The 16,808-nt window shown below is 43.2% G+C and overlaps 1 protein-coding gene across 14 annotated transcripts in view; it reads left to right on the top strand.

The window, feature by feature from the left end:
* Positions 1–16,808, top strand: part of CLPB (ClpB family mitochondrial disaggregase) — a 171,891-nt gene that overhangs the window by 51,454 nt on the left and 103,629 nt on the right. For 11 of the 14 annotated variants that reach the window (XR_003434569.1, XR_003434570.1, XR_003434568.1 and 8 more), the window contains exons 4-5: positions 5,122–5,225; positions 11,344–11,433. Coding sequence is in view for 7 of the 14 variants with exons in the window: in XM_027115637.1 (XP_026971438.1) it covers positions 5,122–5,225; positions 11,344–11,433 (194 nt within the window). In the remaining 7 variants the exon portion in view is untranslated. The remainder of the gene's footprint in view (positions 1–5,121; positions 5,226–11,343; positions 11,434–16,808) is intronic. The other 3 variants (XR_003434573.1, XR_003434571.1, XM_027115639.1) reach the window with 1 other exon arrangement.

The following is a 16,808-nucleotide window of genomic DNA, read 5'->3' as shown; positions in this document are numbered from 1 at the left end:
GGTGTGTTAGTTTCTGCTGTATCACAAAGTGAATCAGCTTTACGTATACATATATCCCCATATCCCCTCCCTCTTGCGTCTCCCTCCCACCCTCCCTATCCCACCCCTCTAGGTGGTCACAAAGCACTGAGCTGATCTTTCTGTGCCATGCAGCTGCTTCCCACTAGCTATCTATTTTACATTTGGTAGTGTATATATGTCCATGCCACTCTCTCACTTCGTCCCAGCTTACCCTTCCCCCTCCCCGTGTCCTCAAGTCCATTCTCTATGTCTGCGTCTTTATTCCTGTCCTGCCCCTAGGTTCTTCAGAACCTTTTTTTTTTTTTTAGATTCCATATGTATGTGTTAGCATACAGTATTTGTTTTTCTCCTTCTGACTTACTTCACTCTGTATGACAGACTCTAGGTCCATCCACCTCACTACAAATAACTCAATTTCATTTCTTTTTATGGCTGAGTAATATTCCATTGTATATATGTGCCACATCTTCTTTATCCATTCATCTGTCAATGGACTTTTAGGTTGCTTCCATGTCCTGGCTATTGTAAATAGTGCTGCAATGAACATTTTGGTACATGACTAGAAGAGCTGCCTTCTTTTTTTTTTTTTTTTTTTTTGCGGTACGCGGGCCTCTCACTGTTGTGGCCTCTCCCGTTGCGGAGCACAGGCTCCGAACATGCAGGCTCAGTGGCCACGGCTCACAGGCCCAGGCGCTCCACGGCATGTGGGATCTTCCCAGACCAGGGCACGAACCCACGTCCCCTGCATCGGCAGGCGGACTCTCAACCACTGCACCACCAGGGAAGCCCAAGAGCTGCCTTCTTAACACAGGGCTATGCCAGCATGAGTCCTGGGGGTGATTAGGTATATATCTAGAGCCCACTTCAGCCCAGATTTGTGTTATTATCACTAAGATTATATGGACACAGAGAAGAGAGCTCATATTTGTGGATCTCCTTCGATGTGCCAGGCACTGTGGTTTTACATACTTATAACCTACAAGGGAGGCATCATTATCTGTTATTCCAGTAAGGAAATGGAGTCCCAGAGGTATAGTAACTTGTCCAAGATCACAGTCAGTAAATGATAGAGCTTTGATTTGAACCCACGTCTCCCTATACTTGTTATAAAATTTCATGCTGTCTTCCCAATTTGTGTCTTAGTTCAAACTTCTCTTGACTTTCCCACAGCCCAGCTATAGGGTCAGGTACATAGTAATGATAACTAATGTTCTTTGAGCACTTATTATATGTCAGGCACTGTACAAGCACATTACATACACTAACAGAGTCATATGAGCTAGATACTCCTCCTTTTTTTTTTTTTTTAATTTGGGGGTGCTGCATACCATAACCTTCTTTAGGAGTATCACAGTACTCATTAGCATTTATGTATGTATGTATGTATGTATTTACTTGGGCAGGCTGCGTTGCGTCTCCGTTGCTGCGCACGGGCTTTCTCTAGTTGCAGCAAGTGGGGGCTACCTTTGTTGTGGCACGTGGTCTTCTCATTGCAGTGGCTTCTCTTGTTACGGAGCACAGGCTCCAGGCGTGCGGGCTTCAGTAGTTGTGGCTTGCAGGCTCCAGAGCACGGGCTCAGTAGTTGTGGTGCACGGGCCCAGTTGCTCCATGGCATGTGGGATCTTCCTGGACCAGGGCTTGAACCCGTGTCCCCTACACTGGCAGGCGGGTTCTCAACCACTGCGCCACCAGGGAAATCTGAGCTACATACTCTTAATATCCCTGATAATTATGATTGCAAAATGATTTTCTAATTTCATCATTTGTTCTACATTTATTATTTGTCATTCTACAATAAAGAAGAGCTTTCCCGTCTCTCCCATTGACTTATTCATTTATTTTCAATACGGACTCTTGGAATCTTAGTGTACCCAATGGGTGATAATCCATTAATGTCTTTATTCATGTTGATGTTCATATTGTCTCCGATTTTAAAGCCAGCGTTCTTAACCTCTGTACCATACTACATCCCTTTCTATCAGATATTTTTCTCACTGCCTGCAGGTAGTTGCCCATCTCTAACAGCCTTTTTGAACCCTCTTTTAATCTTCTGGCAAGCAGGAAGACTAATGCCAGTCTTAATCCAAATTATGTGTAAACTATGAGCAAATAGTCTCCAAGTGAAAACCTGACAGACTCTGCTGTGAGTTAAATATCTGAGTTTTAGACATTGATTTTAGGTGCTTAGAGACCCTTCTTATTTCTCTTTGGGATCATAATTCATATCCTAGATAAATTACCTGTAAAAGGTAATTCTTAAGATCCTTTTAGGTAAGGGGAATAGGCACAGGAGGCTCACTTGACCATGTTAGATCAGATGTAGAAGAACCCCATCTATGTGGGAGATAGATTCTGGTTCTTTGACTTACCTATGAGGACTGTGTGTTTGTGTGCATGGGAGTTATTGAAATTCATTCATCCGTTCAGCAAATAATTGGGCAGGTCCTGTGCCTGTTGAAGGTTATGAAACTCAAACCAGTTGATACAGGGAAAACCAGCAATACTGCTGGCTACAGATATTGAAAAACTAACAAAGGAGAGACACTAAAATTGTAGGTTGGCTTTTTAATATTTATGATAGAGTGATTTTTAAATTTTTATTTATTTTTACTTTTGGCTGGGCCACAAGGCTTCCAGAATCTTAGTTCCCCAGCCAGGGATTGAACCCGGGCCCTGACAGTGAAAGTGCCAAGTCCTAACCACTGGACCACCAGCGAATTCCCTAGAGTAATTTTTTTTAATGCTTGCCATTTATGCCTTCAAAAGCATTAATAGTTTTGAAGGCCAGTGAGCAAAAGATGAACATGCTAAGAGAAAAATAGGCAAAGGACATTATGCCTGAAAATAAAAACAAAATTGATAATTGTGATTCATGAAAAAGGAAACACAACTGATTGCTAAACATTTTTTTTAAGTCCAGCCTCACTAGTAATCAAGGAAATGCAAGTTGAAACAGCAGTGTGATTCCATTTTCTGTGTCCAGATTAACACATAATGAAAAAGCTTTGGTGAAAGAAAGGCACAGCGGTTGCTCTCATCCTTTTTCCTTTGATAGTAAAAATAAAAATCAGTACAATCTTTCTGAAAGGTAATTTAGTAACATTTATCAAAATCCTTAAAAATGCTTATACTTTTGATCTAGAAATTCATCTGTTAGGAATTTATGCAAAGGAAATAGAGATTGTTATTGAAATATTAAGAATAATCTAATTGTTTTACCATTGGGGATTAGCTAAATATAGACTAGCCTTTTAGTAGAATACTGTGCAGTCATTAAAAACAATGTGATAGACAGATATTTAAGACATGGAAGGGGGGCGAGGTATGTGTGTGTTTAGGGAGAGTTTATATATGATCCAATTTTTGGTAAATAAAAATGTGCATACATTGAAAAAAATGGAAAGATGTTATATATTCTAAAACTTTTTTCTTTTTGATTAGCTATATCTTCTGAGTTTTTTTTATAGTGAACACGAACCTTTTTTTATTAGGGAAAAAAAAGGAAAGTATTAGCAGGAACATTACATGATAGAAGGGAAGCTAACATATATGGAGTATTCCTGGGTCAGGCACTGTACTTGGTGCTATATAAATTCACCTAATTTAACCTCACTGTGGAGGCTCCTGCCTCTTGTCCTACTCCCTCCAGTTCATTCTCACACAGCTATAGGAGTGATTCTTCTAATAGCAAAGATTTGGAAGGAAACACACCAAACTATAAATAGTGGTTAGTCTTAGAATTTAGATTAAGGAGATGGCTATAAGGGAAGACTTTCATTTTTCAATTTAATATTTCTATATGATTTGTATTTTTTTAATGTATATATCTTGAAGTGGGGAGGAAAAGCATGTGTTGCCACGTCACTTCCCTTTTAATCCCTTCAGTGGCTTATCTCATTCCCCACTTTTCTTCCCCTTACACCCTCTACTCCAATTCTACCTTTTTTTTTTTTTAATTTTATTTTTTTTGGCTGCATTGGGTCTTCGTTGCTGCGCGTGGGCTTTCTCTAGTTACGGCGAGCAGGGAGCTACTCTCTTTTGTTTTTTGGGTTTTTTTTTTTTTGCGGTACGTGGGCCTCTCTCCGCTGTGGCTTCTCCCGTCATGGAGCACAGGCTCCAGACGTGTGGGCTCAGCAGCCACTGCTCGCGGGCCCAGCTGCTCCGGCATGTGGGATCCTCCCGGACCGGGGCATGAACCCGCGCCCCCTGCATTGGCAGGCGGACTCCTATCCACTGTGCCACCAGGGAATTCCGTGGGGGCTACTCTTTATTGCGGTGCGCGGGCTTCTTATTGCAGTGGCTTCTCTTGTTGCAGAGCACAGGCTCTGGGCGCTCAGGCTCAGTAGTTGTGGCTCACGGGCTCTAGAGCACAGGCTCAGTAGTTTTGGCGCATGGGCTTAGTTGCTCCGTGGAATGTGGGATCTTCCTGGACCAGGGATGGAACCTGTGTCCCCTGCATCAGCAGGTGGATTCTTAACCACTGCACCACCAGGGAAATCCCCAATTCTGCTTTCTTCAGGTGAAGCTTCGTGCTCTTTTGCCTCCGATTTGTAAATGCATTGGGTCCTCCCACTTCACCAACCCAGATCTGGCTTCTCAGCCTTCCAAGTCTTTAACACCTTAAATACCACATCCTCTGGGAGGCCTTTCTTGATCCTCTCCCTTAGTTTCCCACCATACATGGTACTTCTCCCATCGTAGCCTTTATCACACTTCGCGGTAATTTTATGCTAATTTGTTGTCCTTCCCAGAAGAGACTGTAAGCTCCTTGAGGGCATGGACACTAGCACCTAGAACAGTGACTAGAACATAGTAAGCATTTGATAAGTAATTGATGAATAAACACTTCGTATTTTATTGTCTTGGACACTGAGCCTTAGAGAGGCGTTAGATAACGTGTCCAGAGCCTCTCAGCCAGTAAAGTTTCAGAACCAACTTTCCTACCCTTGTCTTTGATGCTCGTAAAGTTCATGTTCTCTCCACTGTACCACTCACATGAGCAGAGGCAGATCCAGTCCCCAAACATGCCTCAGAATCTGAGTGTCTACTTCCTCAGCCTTTCCTGTTTTTGACACTTGGTGTCTTTTTGATTTCTTCCAGTGTGGTGCAGGTCCTGCTTGCAGCTGGTGCTGACCCAAACCTCGGGGATGATTTCAGCAGTGTTTACAAGACTGCCAAGGAGCAGGGAATCCATTCTTTAGAAGGTAAGTGTGGGCTACCCTGCTGTTCTGAGATCTCTCCTCCCTGTGGCTTCCAGGCAGCCGTGCTCTGTGCCAACTCTACCAGCAACTCAGGGTGAGAGCCTGCAAGTCCCTCATCCTCTAGGAACTCATAGAGAGCGCAGAAGGCTTGGAACAGATGCCCTTCACAGTCCCCTCTGGCTCTATAATTTATGTCACTTCAAGTCTTGGGGAATAAAATAGAGGCCCAATTTCATAACCGGGGTGGAGGGGTAGAAGAACCTTTTAACTGGTGTTCTCCCAAAAGTGCCTCAATCTGTGGAGTCTCAGATGAGTGGACAGTGGAGCAGGTTTCCATAAAATAATTAAGGCAACTGTGTGGAATGTGGATTTATTCTTCCTCTACTTTCTTCAGACTTACCCTGTCCCAGCCCTGCCCCAGAACTAGAAAGCAGCCTCACTGTTTTCCTCAGCCTCAGAAGTCCCTCAACTGTTTTTTTCCCCTCTTCTGTGTGAAATACAATCCTCTCTCTGGACTGGCCCCTCAACTTACTGAATGACCCAGGACAAAGAGTGGACCTTGTCTGTGCTTGTAAAATGGGGTGGTCATCAGTGCCTCCCTGGGGTGTTGTCTGCGTGGTTGCTTGGACTTCTCAGAGGAAGGAGGCGGTGTGCACCTACCAGGGCTTGGTCACATGTCCGTTGAAGGGTACCTGGGCAAGTTAGTCCGTTATTGCCTCTGGTGAGTTTTTCAAAAGTAGGGTTGAGAAGAGGGTAGGTTGCTTTGACTGCAGACAGAGATGAATATTTTACGTTTGAGCTTTGCTTGTCCAGATTGGCTCTGCTGCCCGCCCATTATCCTGGATCACTCACAGAGGCTGAGATTCCCCTCCCTTTCCAGCAGCAGGGCAGATGAGCAGTGGCTACTTTAGGGTTGGCAGTAATGCCAGGAGGACAGACAGCCTTGCTGATTGCCTAAGGGTCAGAACATTGACCTGAGGGAAGGTTCAGCAGAGGGAAGCAGTGTGCTCAGCCCTCAGAGCTGTCAGCAAGGCTACCAGACTGACGTGGGTGTGGTAGCCTAGGGCAGAGGTGTCATTGCTGCCCCAGCAAGGTTTCTCAAATCAGCAGCCTGAGAGAAATGTCAAGAGCATCAGAGCATTGCTACCCAGTTGCAGTGTGAAGTTGCCCTCCCTCTGCCTCTCCACCTCTCTGAACCTGCTCCTTTTATCAATCTCGCTTGCTGTGACTAGATCCTCCATGGAACTTTTGCTGCAACCTGCCCTCAGCTGCTCTTTTGAATGTTCTCTAAATCTTGGCCCTTTATGTGGTTATTTGAACTCTGATCTGCTCATATGTCTTTTCTTTCCTCGTCAGCTGACAGTTCCACGTTCAGGCCTTGACCTATGCCTCCTTGGATTCCCCACTGAGCTGGGGGAATCATGCTCACTTTGTTTCCAACAGAGGAGAATTTCATGAGTACCAAACTTGCCCTATATTTGCAGCCTGATGTGTGGGGACTTACCTTATAGGCTGTCCTCTCCTCACTAAGACATAGCATTGCCACCCTCAGCTCTGTCTTCTGTTCAGGTGCTCTCACCAAAAAGCAAGGAGGAGCATTTGCTGAGAGGGCAGGGCCAGGTAGAAGGGAAGGGATTATTTGAGTGCCTTCTTATCTGTTCTTGGGATCCCAACAGGGTCCAGTAAGCATTTTTGATTTCACAGAATCTCAGAACTGTGAAGCCGTCTAATCCAACTTCTGCTGTCACACCAGTCCCCACCCGTGCCTTTCACGTTTTGTACCTTTGTGTTCTAATAGTTCAGCTTTCCAGGTTGATCCTCATATTCAACATTCTAGATCAGTGGTCAGCAAACTTCTTCTGGAAAGTGCCAGATAGTAAACATTTTAAGCCTTGTGGGCCAGTTGGTCTTAGCTGTGACTACTCAGCTTGGCCACTGTAGCGCAGAACACAATACACAAATGAGAGTGTGTGGATGTGTTCCAGTAAAACTTTATTTACAAATATTGGCAGCAGGCTGGATTTGGCCCATAGGCTGTAGTTTGCCAACCATGTTTTAGATATTTCCTTTTTTCTTTCTTTCCTTCCTTTCTTCTTCCCTCCCTCCCTCCCTTCCTCCCTCCTTCCCTCCCTTCCTTGCTTCCTTTCCATTTCTTTGCCTGTTTTCATCAACCTCCTCTGAATTTTTTTTAGCTTTTGCTAGCCAGCCTATATTCTAGGTAGGTAGACAACAAAAATATTGGAATAGGCTAGCGTATCTCTCATGAAATAAAGATAAAAATATTAACTATCTCTTCTTATTTTATATGATCTGCAAAGTTAGCAAATAGGCTTTCTATGGATTCAGTTACTTATTCAGCAATCATTTTACAAAATTTTATTGATCACATTCCTATCTAGCAGGCATTGATCTAGGTACTGGTGAGTTAGACAAGATCCCTGCCATCATGTACTTCATGTGCTAGTCGTTGATTAAAATGTTTACAGGACTCTATTAAGTACAGAGCCCTGGAGCTCATGATCAGGACAATTTAGAAGTATTACTCAACAGTCACAGCTGTAGATCCACCAAACTTCATTCTTTTCTAGCCTCCATTTCTTCATCCTGTCCACAAAATTTTAAGAGATTTTCTCTGATTTATTGCTGAAATAAAAACATGTTTAACATTTGTCTTAATTTGTTGCTCAGTAATCCTTTCCCAAAAGGATATTAGGTTATTCTGGCGTGGTTTTGTCTTATCCTTAGCGAACCCATACTGGTACCCAGTAATCACCTAAGTGTTTCAGAACCATTAAAAATAAATTCTAGATTGAAATAATAAATTTTATCAACAATCATTGATAAACTCACTGCTCTGTGGCTTGTGAGATCTAACTCTCTCTGTAGCTTTTTCTCTTTTTTGAATTTCAGACTACCTTTGCCGGCCACAGTTTTCTGGCAGCTCAGCCGATTTTCCCTGATGTATCAGTGTGGATGTACTCTGCTCTCTGACTTCATACGCTCTGCTTTCTGACTCCGGGCCTGGAGAGTGACAGTTCTTTAAAATCGTCTCAGGGTTCTCCTCTCCTTACCAGTCTAAGCCTTTAACTCCTTCTTAAACATATTTTTCTTTCCTTTTTCCATTTAAAGATACCTCATTCATTTATCCATTCAACCAGTATTTATTGATTGCCCACTGTATGCAAGTCACTGTACCCAGCTCGGGGTCATTCTCACTGCTGAAGTAGACAGAAACAAAAGAATCCTGTGGTTCTTTTTTTCTTTGGATTGGACTGACTTTTTCATGGGAAGCTACCTGACTTGGGGATGTGTGAGGAGGTTAAGTAGAAGACGAGGTACAAGCCCCTTGTCCAGAGTGTGTCTAGGCAAATTCACAGGAAAGTCACAAGCTCAGCAAAGTTCTTCAAAACACAAGCAAAGCATAAAGTCAGTGCCAAAGTCCATCAAGTTCACTAAGTTTCTAATAGATATTTCTGTGGGGTTCAGCCTGTGCTCAGTACTGAAGGGAAGAGTGAGTTGTAGTTTGTGACTTTGGCAAGACCTCCCTAAACCCCCATAATATATCCCTTGTCTACCTTATCAGTATTATGTGAAGATGAAGAGATAAAGTATGTGATGTGTGAATTGTAGAGTACTCTACGGTTGTAATTGCTTATTAGTTTTGTTTATTTATAATTGAGCATGCACTTACTGAGTGTCAGGCACTCTGCCAGATGCTGGGAATAAATAAAAATGGATATATATGATCTAGCCCCTCAATATATATGATCTGCTCCCAGTCGAGTAAGAAGACAGACCTGTGAACAGGCACCACAGTGCAGAATGATAAATGCAAAGGTTGATAGATGTACAAAGGATATAGGTAGCACTGGTATAGGTAGTGATGCCCTCTATCTGAAGGCAGACTGATATCTGGGAAGTGTCACAGGGTAAGTGACTTTGAACTGGGTCTTAAGGGTGTGTCAGAGACTGCCAGGCAGACTAAGAGGGGTGGACTTTCCAGGTAGAAGGGATAACACATGCAGAGACATGGGATAGGTGACAGCCACTGGAATCATCTGCCACAGTACTGAGAATAGCAAGAAGTAAGACCAGAGAGGGAGGCAGGGTTCTATGTGGGAAGGACCCTGAAAGGCAATTCTAGGGAGCTCATAGTGTTTTCTGAAGGCCATCAAAGGATTTTAAGTAGGAGAATGCTCAGTTTACATTAGCATTTTAGACGGACCATTCTGATGGGGTGGGGATGAATTGGAGAGGAGAGATTAGCAATGTTTGGGGGATGATGGATCCCTTTGAGAATTGGATGAGAAGTCATGCTCCTCTCCCTCAAAATGCATTTCTCATTTCTGGGGATTTCTAAAAGAAATCTTTGGGAATGGAGAGAACAGGTATTAGAAAAATATTAGGAGGAGGTGGAATATTCAGTGGAATGTGGGAATTGATGGAAAAGGAGGCACCCATCTGTCACCTCAGGTTCTGCTTTCGGTGAACTGTTAGATGAGTGGGTCTGTAGTTCAAAGAAGTCTGGCAGCATTTGCTTGGTAGTTAAAACAATGAATGTGGCTGAAACTGCCTAAGGAAAAGAGTTAAAGGGAAGGGATAGGAGGACAAGTCTTTCACTCAGGGTATCAGCATTTAAGGTGTGGGGAGGAAAGAGGATCCAGGCAAGGAGACCAAAAGGTATCAGAGAAGTTTCTCTCAGAGAGGCTCTATATCCGTTCTGCCTGCTCAGAATGGGCACAGCCTAGAGAGGAAAGAAACCTCTTTGCTGAGACTTGGCTATCGGTTGCCCCATTTCTAGTGAAACCCTTCTCCTGTTTGACATTTGGCATTGCTCTAGCAAGAAGCCTGCTCAACTGGCACATTACTGTATCTTCAGCTCTTGTCAAGGTTGGTGTTTCTGGGTAGAGAGCAGGTCTGCTGGTGCAGGTGATGTAGGGATGCTTGGCCTTATTGGTCTGACTGTTCTGTCCATTCTCTCCAGTTCTCAGAATGGCATCTTCAGAGGCACAGCGGTATCCTGGAGAAAGGTCAGTCTTCAGTGCCAGGAAGTAATGGGTCCTCTAAGCTCTGTCACCAGCTGTGTGATCTTAAGCAAGTGGCTTAAGGTCCTTGAATTTAGGTTTTCTCATCTGTAACATAGGGATAACAATACCCATCTTAAAGGGTTGTTTGGATGACTAGAAATAAATACATGTAAAGCACAGTAGCATGTGATGAAGAATTTCTGTACAGAGTTGGGTCTTGGATCAGTGTAAGGCAGGAAACCTGCCTTGGAGGTACTGAGCAACTCACCACTCAAGGGGCACTGACAGAGGCTGGCTGTCCGCCCATCAGGGATTTTGTAAAGGGTCATTAGATTATATAGCCTCCAAGGTTCCTGTCAGCCATGTGATTTCTAAGGTTCTAGAAACTTTAGGCTCATCGTCAGAGCAAGTAATGTACTTAGAAGAAGTAGGATTTGAGCTGGACTTTGGAGAGTGAAGAGGAGGGGAAAAAAAAGAAAAGATTTTCTTAGCAGGGAGCACAGCTTGAGCAAGGCACTTAGAGGGGACATGTGGAGGGGAGCTTAAGAGATCACGGCTGCTTCTCTACCAACTCACTCCCTGATCTTGACCACATTCCATTCAGTGCCTTGAGCCCCACCCATGCCCACTCTAGGAGAGTTCCACTTGTGGCTGGCTGATGGGTGGTGGGCCCCAATCCTCAGGTGGAGGAGGCAGTAGATTAGACGTAACAGTAAACAAGTCACCCAGTCAGGGATGCTGCTGGCTGCTTGTAAGTAACTGTTATAAACATTGGGTGTCTGGGGCTGTCAGAAATGCAAGTGAGCCCTCTGAGCTCCTCCCACATAGACAATTAAAACAATAAAACACGGCAGAAACGTGGCCAGAGCAGGCTATAAATCAGCTTCTCTTCTCAGCTCCAAGTGGCGGCTGTATAAAGATGAGTTGTACAGAAGCTGGGTTGGCACAGGGCCCTTCTGGGGGTAGAGGGCCTGACTTTCCTGGCTGAACCTGCCAAGGCCAACCCCACCAGCCCAGTTGGCCCTCTTCCCACAGCTCCAGGGGCTGCAGGTCCTGACCTGCTCCAGCTGACTTCCCCATCTCTGTATCTTCAGATGGGGGACAGGATGATGCAAGCTGGTACATCACAAACCAGTGGACAAGTGCCCTGGAGTTCAGGAGACGGCTAGGAGTCCCCGCCAGCGGTAATGGAACTGCTCTCTATAAAATTTCTCCGTCTCCCCAGGACATACTAAGGAGTAGTCTTACCCTAGCTCATCTGTTCACTATAAGTTAACACCTAGCACCCACTGCATGTCCAGACCTACCCAGGCAAAGCAGAGAGAATCTGCGCCCTTGGAGACAAACTCAAATGGGAGTAATAAGGCTCCCAAGGACCTAAGAATCACCTAGAGAGCTTGTTAAAACACAGATTCCTGCCACACCCCGACTCCCAAGATTCTGATTCAGTATGCCTGAGGTAGGACCTGATATTTTGCATTTCTGCATTTCTAACAGGCTCCCACTCTTGAGTAGATGATCTAGGCTACTTGTGCTTGAACTGCTTTAAAAAAAACTCATCTGGGCTTCCCTGGTGGCGCAGTGGTTGAGAGTCCGCCTGCCGATGCAGGGGACACAGGTTCGTGCCCCAGTCCGGGAAGATCCCACATGCTGCGGAGCGGCTGGGCCCGTGAGCCATGGCCGCTGAGCCTGTGCGTCTGGAGCCTGTGCTCCGCAACGGGAGAGGCCGCAACAGTGAGAGGCCCGCACACCGCAAAAAAAAAAAAAAAAAAAAAACTCATCTGGACCTTCTCCTCCCTGGAAGAGACCTTTTTTATTGCCACTTTAAGTTTCATTCCTAGAGCATCTGTGTGCTTAAGCCATGGTATTATGGGTGTACAGAACACTTAGTAGCTATGACACCTGGAACAATTTTCTGTACCTCTCAGAGGCTGCATCTCCTTATTTGTAAAATAAAGGTTATTGGGAGAGTTAGGGGTAGTATATTTATCCCTAGCCTAAAACGTAGAACATAGAAGGAATTCCATTAATGTAAATTTCTGTTTTTATATCATCATCTTTGTCCTCATCATACTCTTATATAAAACTTCATTCAGAGTCTCTGTCACAGCCTTCCAAATGCTTTTCAGTGGTAGCAAACTGTTATCTGCAAAGAACCAAACATTATCTCAGAGTCCAAGGAATGGCTTGGCTATCACCTAACTGTGTGACCTTGGGCAGTTCTCTTTAGCTCTCTAAGCCTTGATTTTCTCATCTGTAGAGAATAATACTTTTTATACCATAGGTTTATTATAAAGATCAAATTGAAGTACTTATGAAATATTTGAGAAAATACAAGGTATCATGCACATATAAGGTATCAGCAAGAATGATAATTAATAACAATAAAGATTGACGACATGACCAAGACAGTGTTTGACAAGGGTCCAGTCAGAGGTGCAGATAACAAGGACTATCAGAGCTCAGAGAAGAGAATCTCTGTCTGAAACATCAGGAAGTAAAATGATATTTGAGCCTCAAAGTATAAGGTTTTATGGAAGGGCCTGCAACTAAATGTGAATTGGGTGTGATCAGAGAAGGGGTATGTTATGTCCAAAATATTCAGGGGTGGAAAACAGAAAAAACATATTTCAGGGCAGCAAGTAAACTGGTTAGGGTGAAGCATCTGTACAGCAGAAGATTCATTTTAGAGGGTAATGAGCAGTAAAGGTGCTGCTTTAAAGAGAGTAGGCTGGGGCCAAATCAAGATTCTTGGACCTTATCCTTTAGGCAGAGAGGAGTCTTGAAGGTCCTAGAGGAGAAGGTACTGCAGGAACTGATTCCTTCCAGAGTAGAGAAGCAGGGGGAAGTGGTAATAATAATAGGTAAGATCGTGATGATGATGATAGCTACAGCAGCAGGTTATGTTTATTGATACTTACTGTGTGCTCACAGCAACCCTGTGATATAGGCACTAAAGGAAACTGAGGCAGAGAGATGATGCCAAATGCCAGCAGAACTGTCTCCTGCCCTTGTAGGAACCCAACAACCATATCAGCTTGTATGTGCCCCACACTTAGCTCAGAACCTCTGACTTGTCCGAAGTCTTGGGGATCTGCCAGGCCAAAAGCTGTTTGGGCAAGCTATTATTTTTAATAATGTCCCTGCCTCTTCCTCATCATTGTCAGAGCCTTGTCACACCTTCAGTGCCAGTGGTTCTACATGTCATTTCTCAGCAGTGTCAGCCACTACAGAGTCACTAGGATGGACAATGCACTGTCTATCCATCAGGCCTTTTGGTCAACTTCAAGATTAAGTGTAGCAGCCAGTTAGGTTAATTGTTTCCATCCTTTTAGCCCTCCAAATCTATATATACATTTAACTAAGAGAGGGAGATAGACTAGTTGACATGTTTTATTAAAAAGAATAAATTCGATACATTTATGAAAATAAGAAAAAAGTGGGATGGGGTGTCAAAGAACTAGTCTTATGATTTTTAACTGATTTACATATTTTGTGTATAAATATTTTTTCATCAAAAGTTCCAAATCAGGGATGGGTCCCACATACCACAAAAAATATATTAGAGACATTTATATGGATAGCAGGAAGGGAGACAGAGGGCTGAAATTTTCCAGGCACCCAGTGATTGATGGGGGCTGAGGCTCCCCCTGACGCTTTATTGAGTTTCCGATGATTATCTCTCACTGAGACATTTTTTACAGATGACGGTCGAGCTGTCACAATGGACCATGGGGGAAAAAAAACCAACAATAATAACACTTTAATCTTTTTACCGCACTGCTCCCTAGTATCTCAGATTCATCTTCCCTGACGCACGCAGTTCATTATTCTGCCCCTCCCTGGATGGGAAATAAAGGAAAATAAATATATATGTAGACACACTTACCCACATACATACACACACACAGAGTATATATAAGAGACCACCCCAGAACCAGAGAGGGGCAGAATTTATTGTTCTTTTTGCAAGTGTTGAGGTTTATTAGTAGAGATGCTGGGTTGGCTTGGAATTGGCTATTAATTACAGCATTTTGTATTTGTTTTTTATTGCGGGCTTTTAACATCTTAAAGAAAAGGCAGAGGAGAGGCAAGCAGGTGTAGAGATGGGGAGCACAGAGGGACCAAGTTTAGCCAACCAAGTAGCATGGCTTGCTGAGAGGCAGAGAGGTCAGACTCCTTCCTCTTGTTGCCAGCCCTGCCCAGAGGATCCCTGGACCTGAAAGAATACTGCTTTGGTTAGGATCAGGGTGGGGGCAGGGGAGTAGGAGAAGGTGAGATCAGGGTAATTATAGGACAGATCAAAGGGACTCTAGATACCTGTGAGCATGTTATTCCCCTGAGAGTTAGGAGAGATGGGAAGTAGTGGAAGTTCAAACAGACTGTTGATGGGTCTGTAGATAACAGAGTAAAAGATAACAGAACAAGTTACAGATTCTTAAGAGTTTGCCCAGCTCTTTGATTTTGATGGTGTGCAGGTGAGACATGGGCTCTGGAAAGCTCTACCTGGGTCTGTGGTCAGAGGAGGGTCCTGGGCCAGAGAGGATGCTTCTAGGGCCACAGGCAGGGCGAACAACATATTGTCTTAAGGTTCCAGGCCAACCTTCCTGCTCTTCCATTTCTCTTTCTTGGAGTGAGAGAAGATGGACTTGGGATCCCAATGGGAAGGCTGCCCTTGATGTGTCTCCAGTAGACTAAGTGCTAGCCCAGTCTTCTCTTTAATTCATCAAACCTTTCTGAGCTCCTACTACAGAAAGTGCCAGTGCTCATGCTACACTATGATAAGGTATAATAAGGTGAGCCAGGGTCCTCTTTTTAAGGAGAAACCTTCCAGTCTATGGGCAGAGAGCATGGTGTTTGTGAGAACCATTTTTAAGCGGGGTCTAACCCTCCAGCCATAGGCCAGCCTAGATGACCGTTCTCTACATGAAGGTTAAAGAGATCTATAAGACACAGTATCTGTCCTTCAAGAACCTGTTTTCTGCTTGGAGAGACAAGCGTAACATCCATTCACTAAAGAAGTATTTATGGAACACCTGCAGTGCTCAAGAGTGTATGCATGAAGCAATCTGAGAACACAAAAGACTATGTAAGAGAAAATGTTAACTAATTTGATGTGGACTAGACAGTACTAGAATGCAGAGAGGAAAGGGAGATCAGTGAAAATCAGACTTCTTGAGTTGTAAAGAATGGGTAAAACATAGATAAATAAAAGGAAGAAATAGTGAAGCCATGATATCACATAGAGAAGAGAGTAAAAGCCTTGGAGTTGAACAGACTAGCTCAGTCATTGACTACCAGTATGACCTGAAACAAGCTACATAACCTAAGTGCCAGCTGCTTCATTTAGTAAATAAGAATAATAATAATAACAGCCCTGTATGATTCTTTCAAGGAAAATAATTGTAAAGTTCCTTGCACAGTACCTGGCACATAGTAAGTGCTCAGTAAATGGAAGCCATTATTTTCTTATTACTTAAAGAGTTTTTAATATATATATATGTGTGTATTATATTAATATGTATATAAATATATTTTTTAAATATATTTTTTAATTTTTTGCTGCATTGCATGGCACGTGAGATCATAGTTCCTGAACAAGGGATCGAACCCATGCCCCCTGCAGTGGAAGCACAGAGTCTTAACCACTGTACCCCCAGTGGTTTCTGCTTGGAGAGACAAGTGTAACATCCATTCACTAAAGAACTTCACTCTTGGGAAGTCCCCCAAGAGTTACATATTTATGTAAGACTCTTCGTCCTGGGATATTAGCCTTCAGAACTCACCTGTGACCCTTCACTGAGTATGAAATGGGCTCCTTTCAGTGAGCTAGACATATTCTTCAGTATTAGTGTAAGAGGTGATTCTGGCCATGGTTAGAGTGGCATCAAGAAGAGGAAAGGGCACAATAATAAATTTATTACCATTTATTGCATCCTTACTACATCAGGCAATGTGCTCAGTTCTTTACATTTTTTAGTGTAACAGTTTTATTGAGATTTAATTTACATACTATATAGTTTACTCATTTAAAGTGCATAATTCAGTGGTTTATAGTATATTCACAAGATTTGTGCCACCATCACCACAATCAATTTTAGAACATTTTCATCACCCTGTAAAGAAACCCCATACCCATTATCAATCATTCTCCACATCTCTCAACTCTCCCTAGCTCTAGACAACCACTAATCTACTACTTTCTGTTTCCATAGGTTTGCCCATTCTGGACACTTCCTATAAATGGAATCATACAATATGTGATCTTTTGTGGCTGAATTCTTTTTGACTTAGCACGTTTTCAGGGTTCATTCAAGTTGTAGCATGTATCAATACTTCATTCCTTTTTCTTAGCTGAATAATATTCCATTGATGGCTATACTACATTTAGTTTATCCGTTCATCAATTGAGAGTCATTTCAGTTGTTTTGACTTTTGCTATCATGAATAATGCTGCTGTGAATTTTTTTGTACAAGTTTTTGTGTGAACATAATGTTTTCAGTTTTCTTGGGTTTATATCTAGGAATAGAATTCCTGGGTCATATAGTAACTCTATGT

The sequence above is a fragment of the Aethalodelphis obliquidens genome, unplaced genomic scaffold (genome assembly GCF_003676395.1).
Source record: "Aethalodelphis obliquidens isolate GAN/ISIS:26980383/991018 unplaced genomic scaffold, ASM367639v1 scaffold14, whole genome shotgun sequence".
In the NCBI taxonomy this organism is placed as follows: domain Eukaryota; kingdom Metazoa; phylum Chordata; class Mammalia; order Artiodactyla; family Delphinidae; genus Aethalodelphis; species Aethalodelphis obliquidens.
The sequence above is the reverse complement of the archived record's forward strand: the minus strand, read 5'-3'. Positions and strand labels throughout refer to the sequence as shown.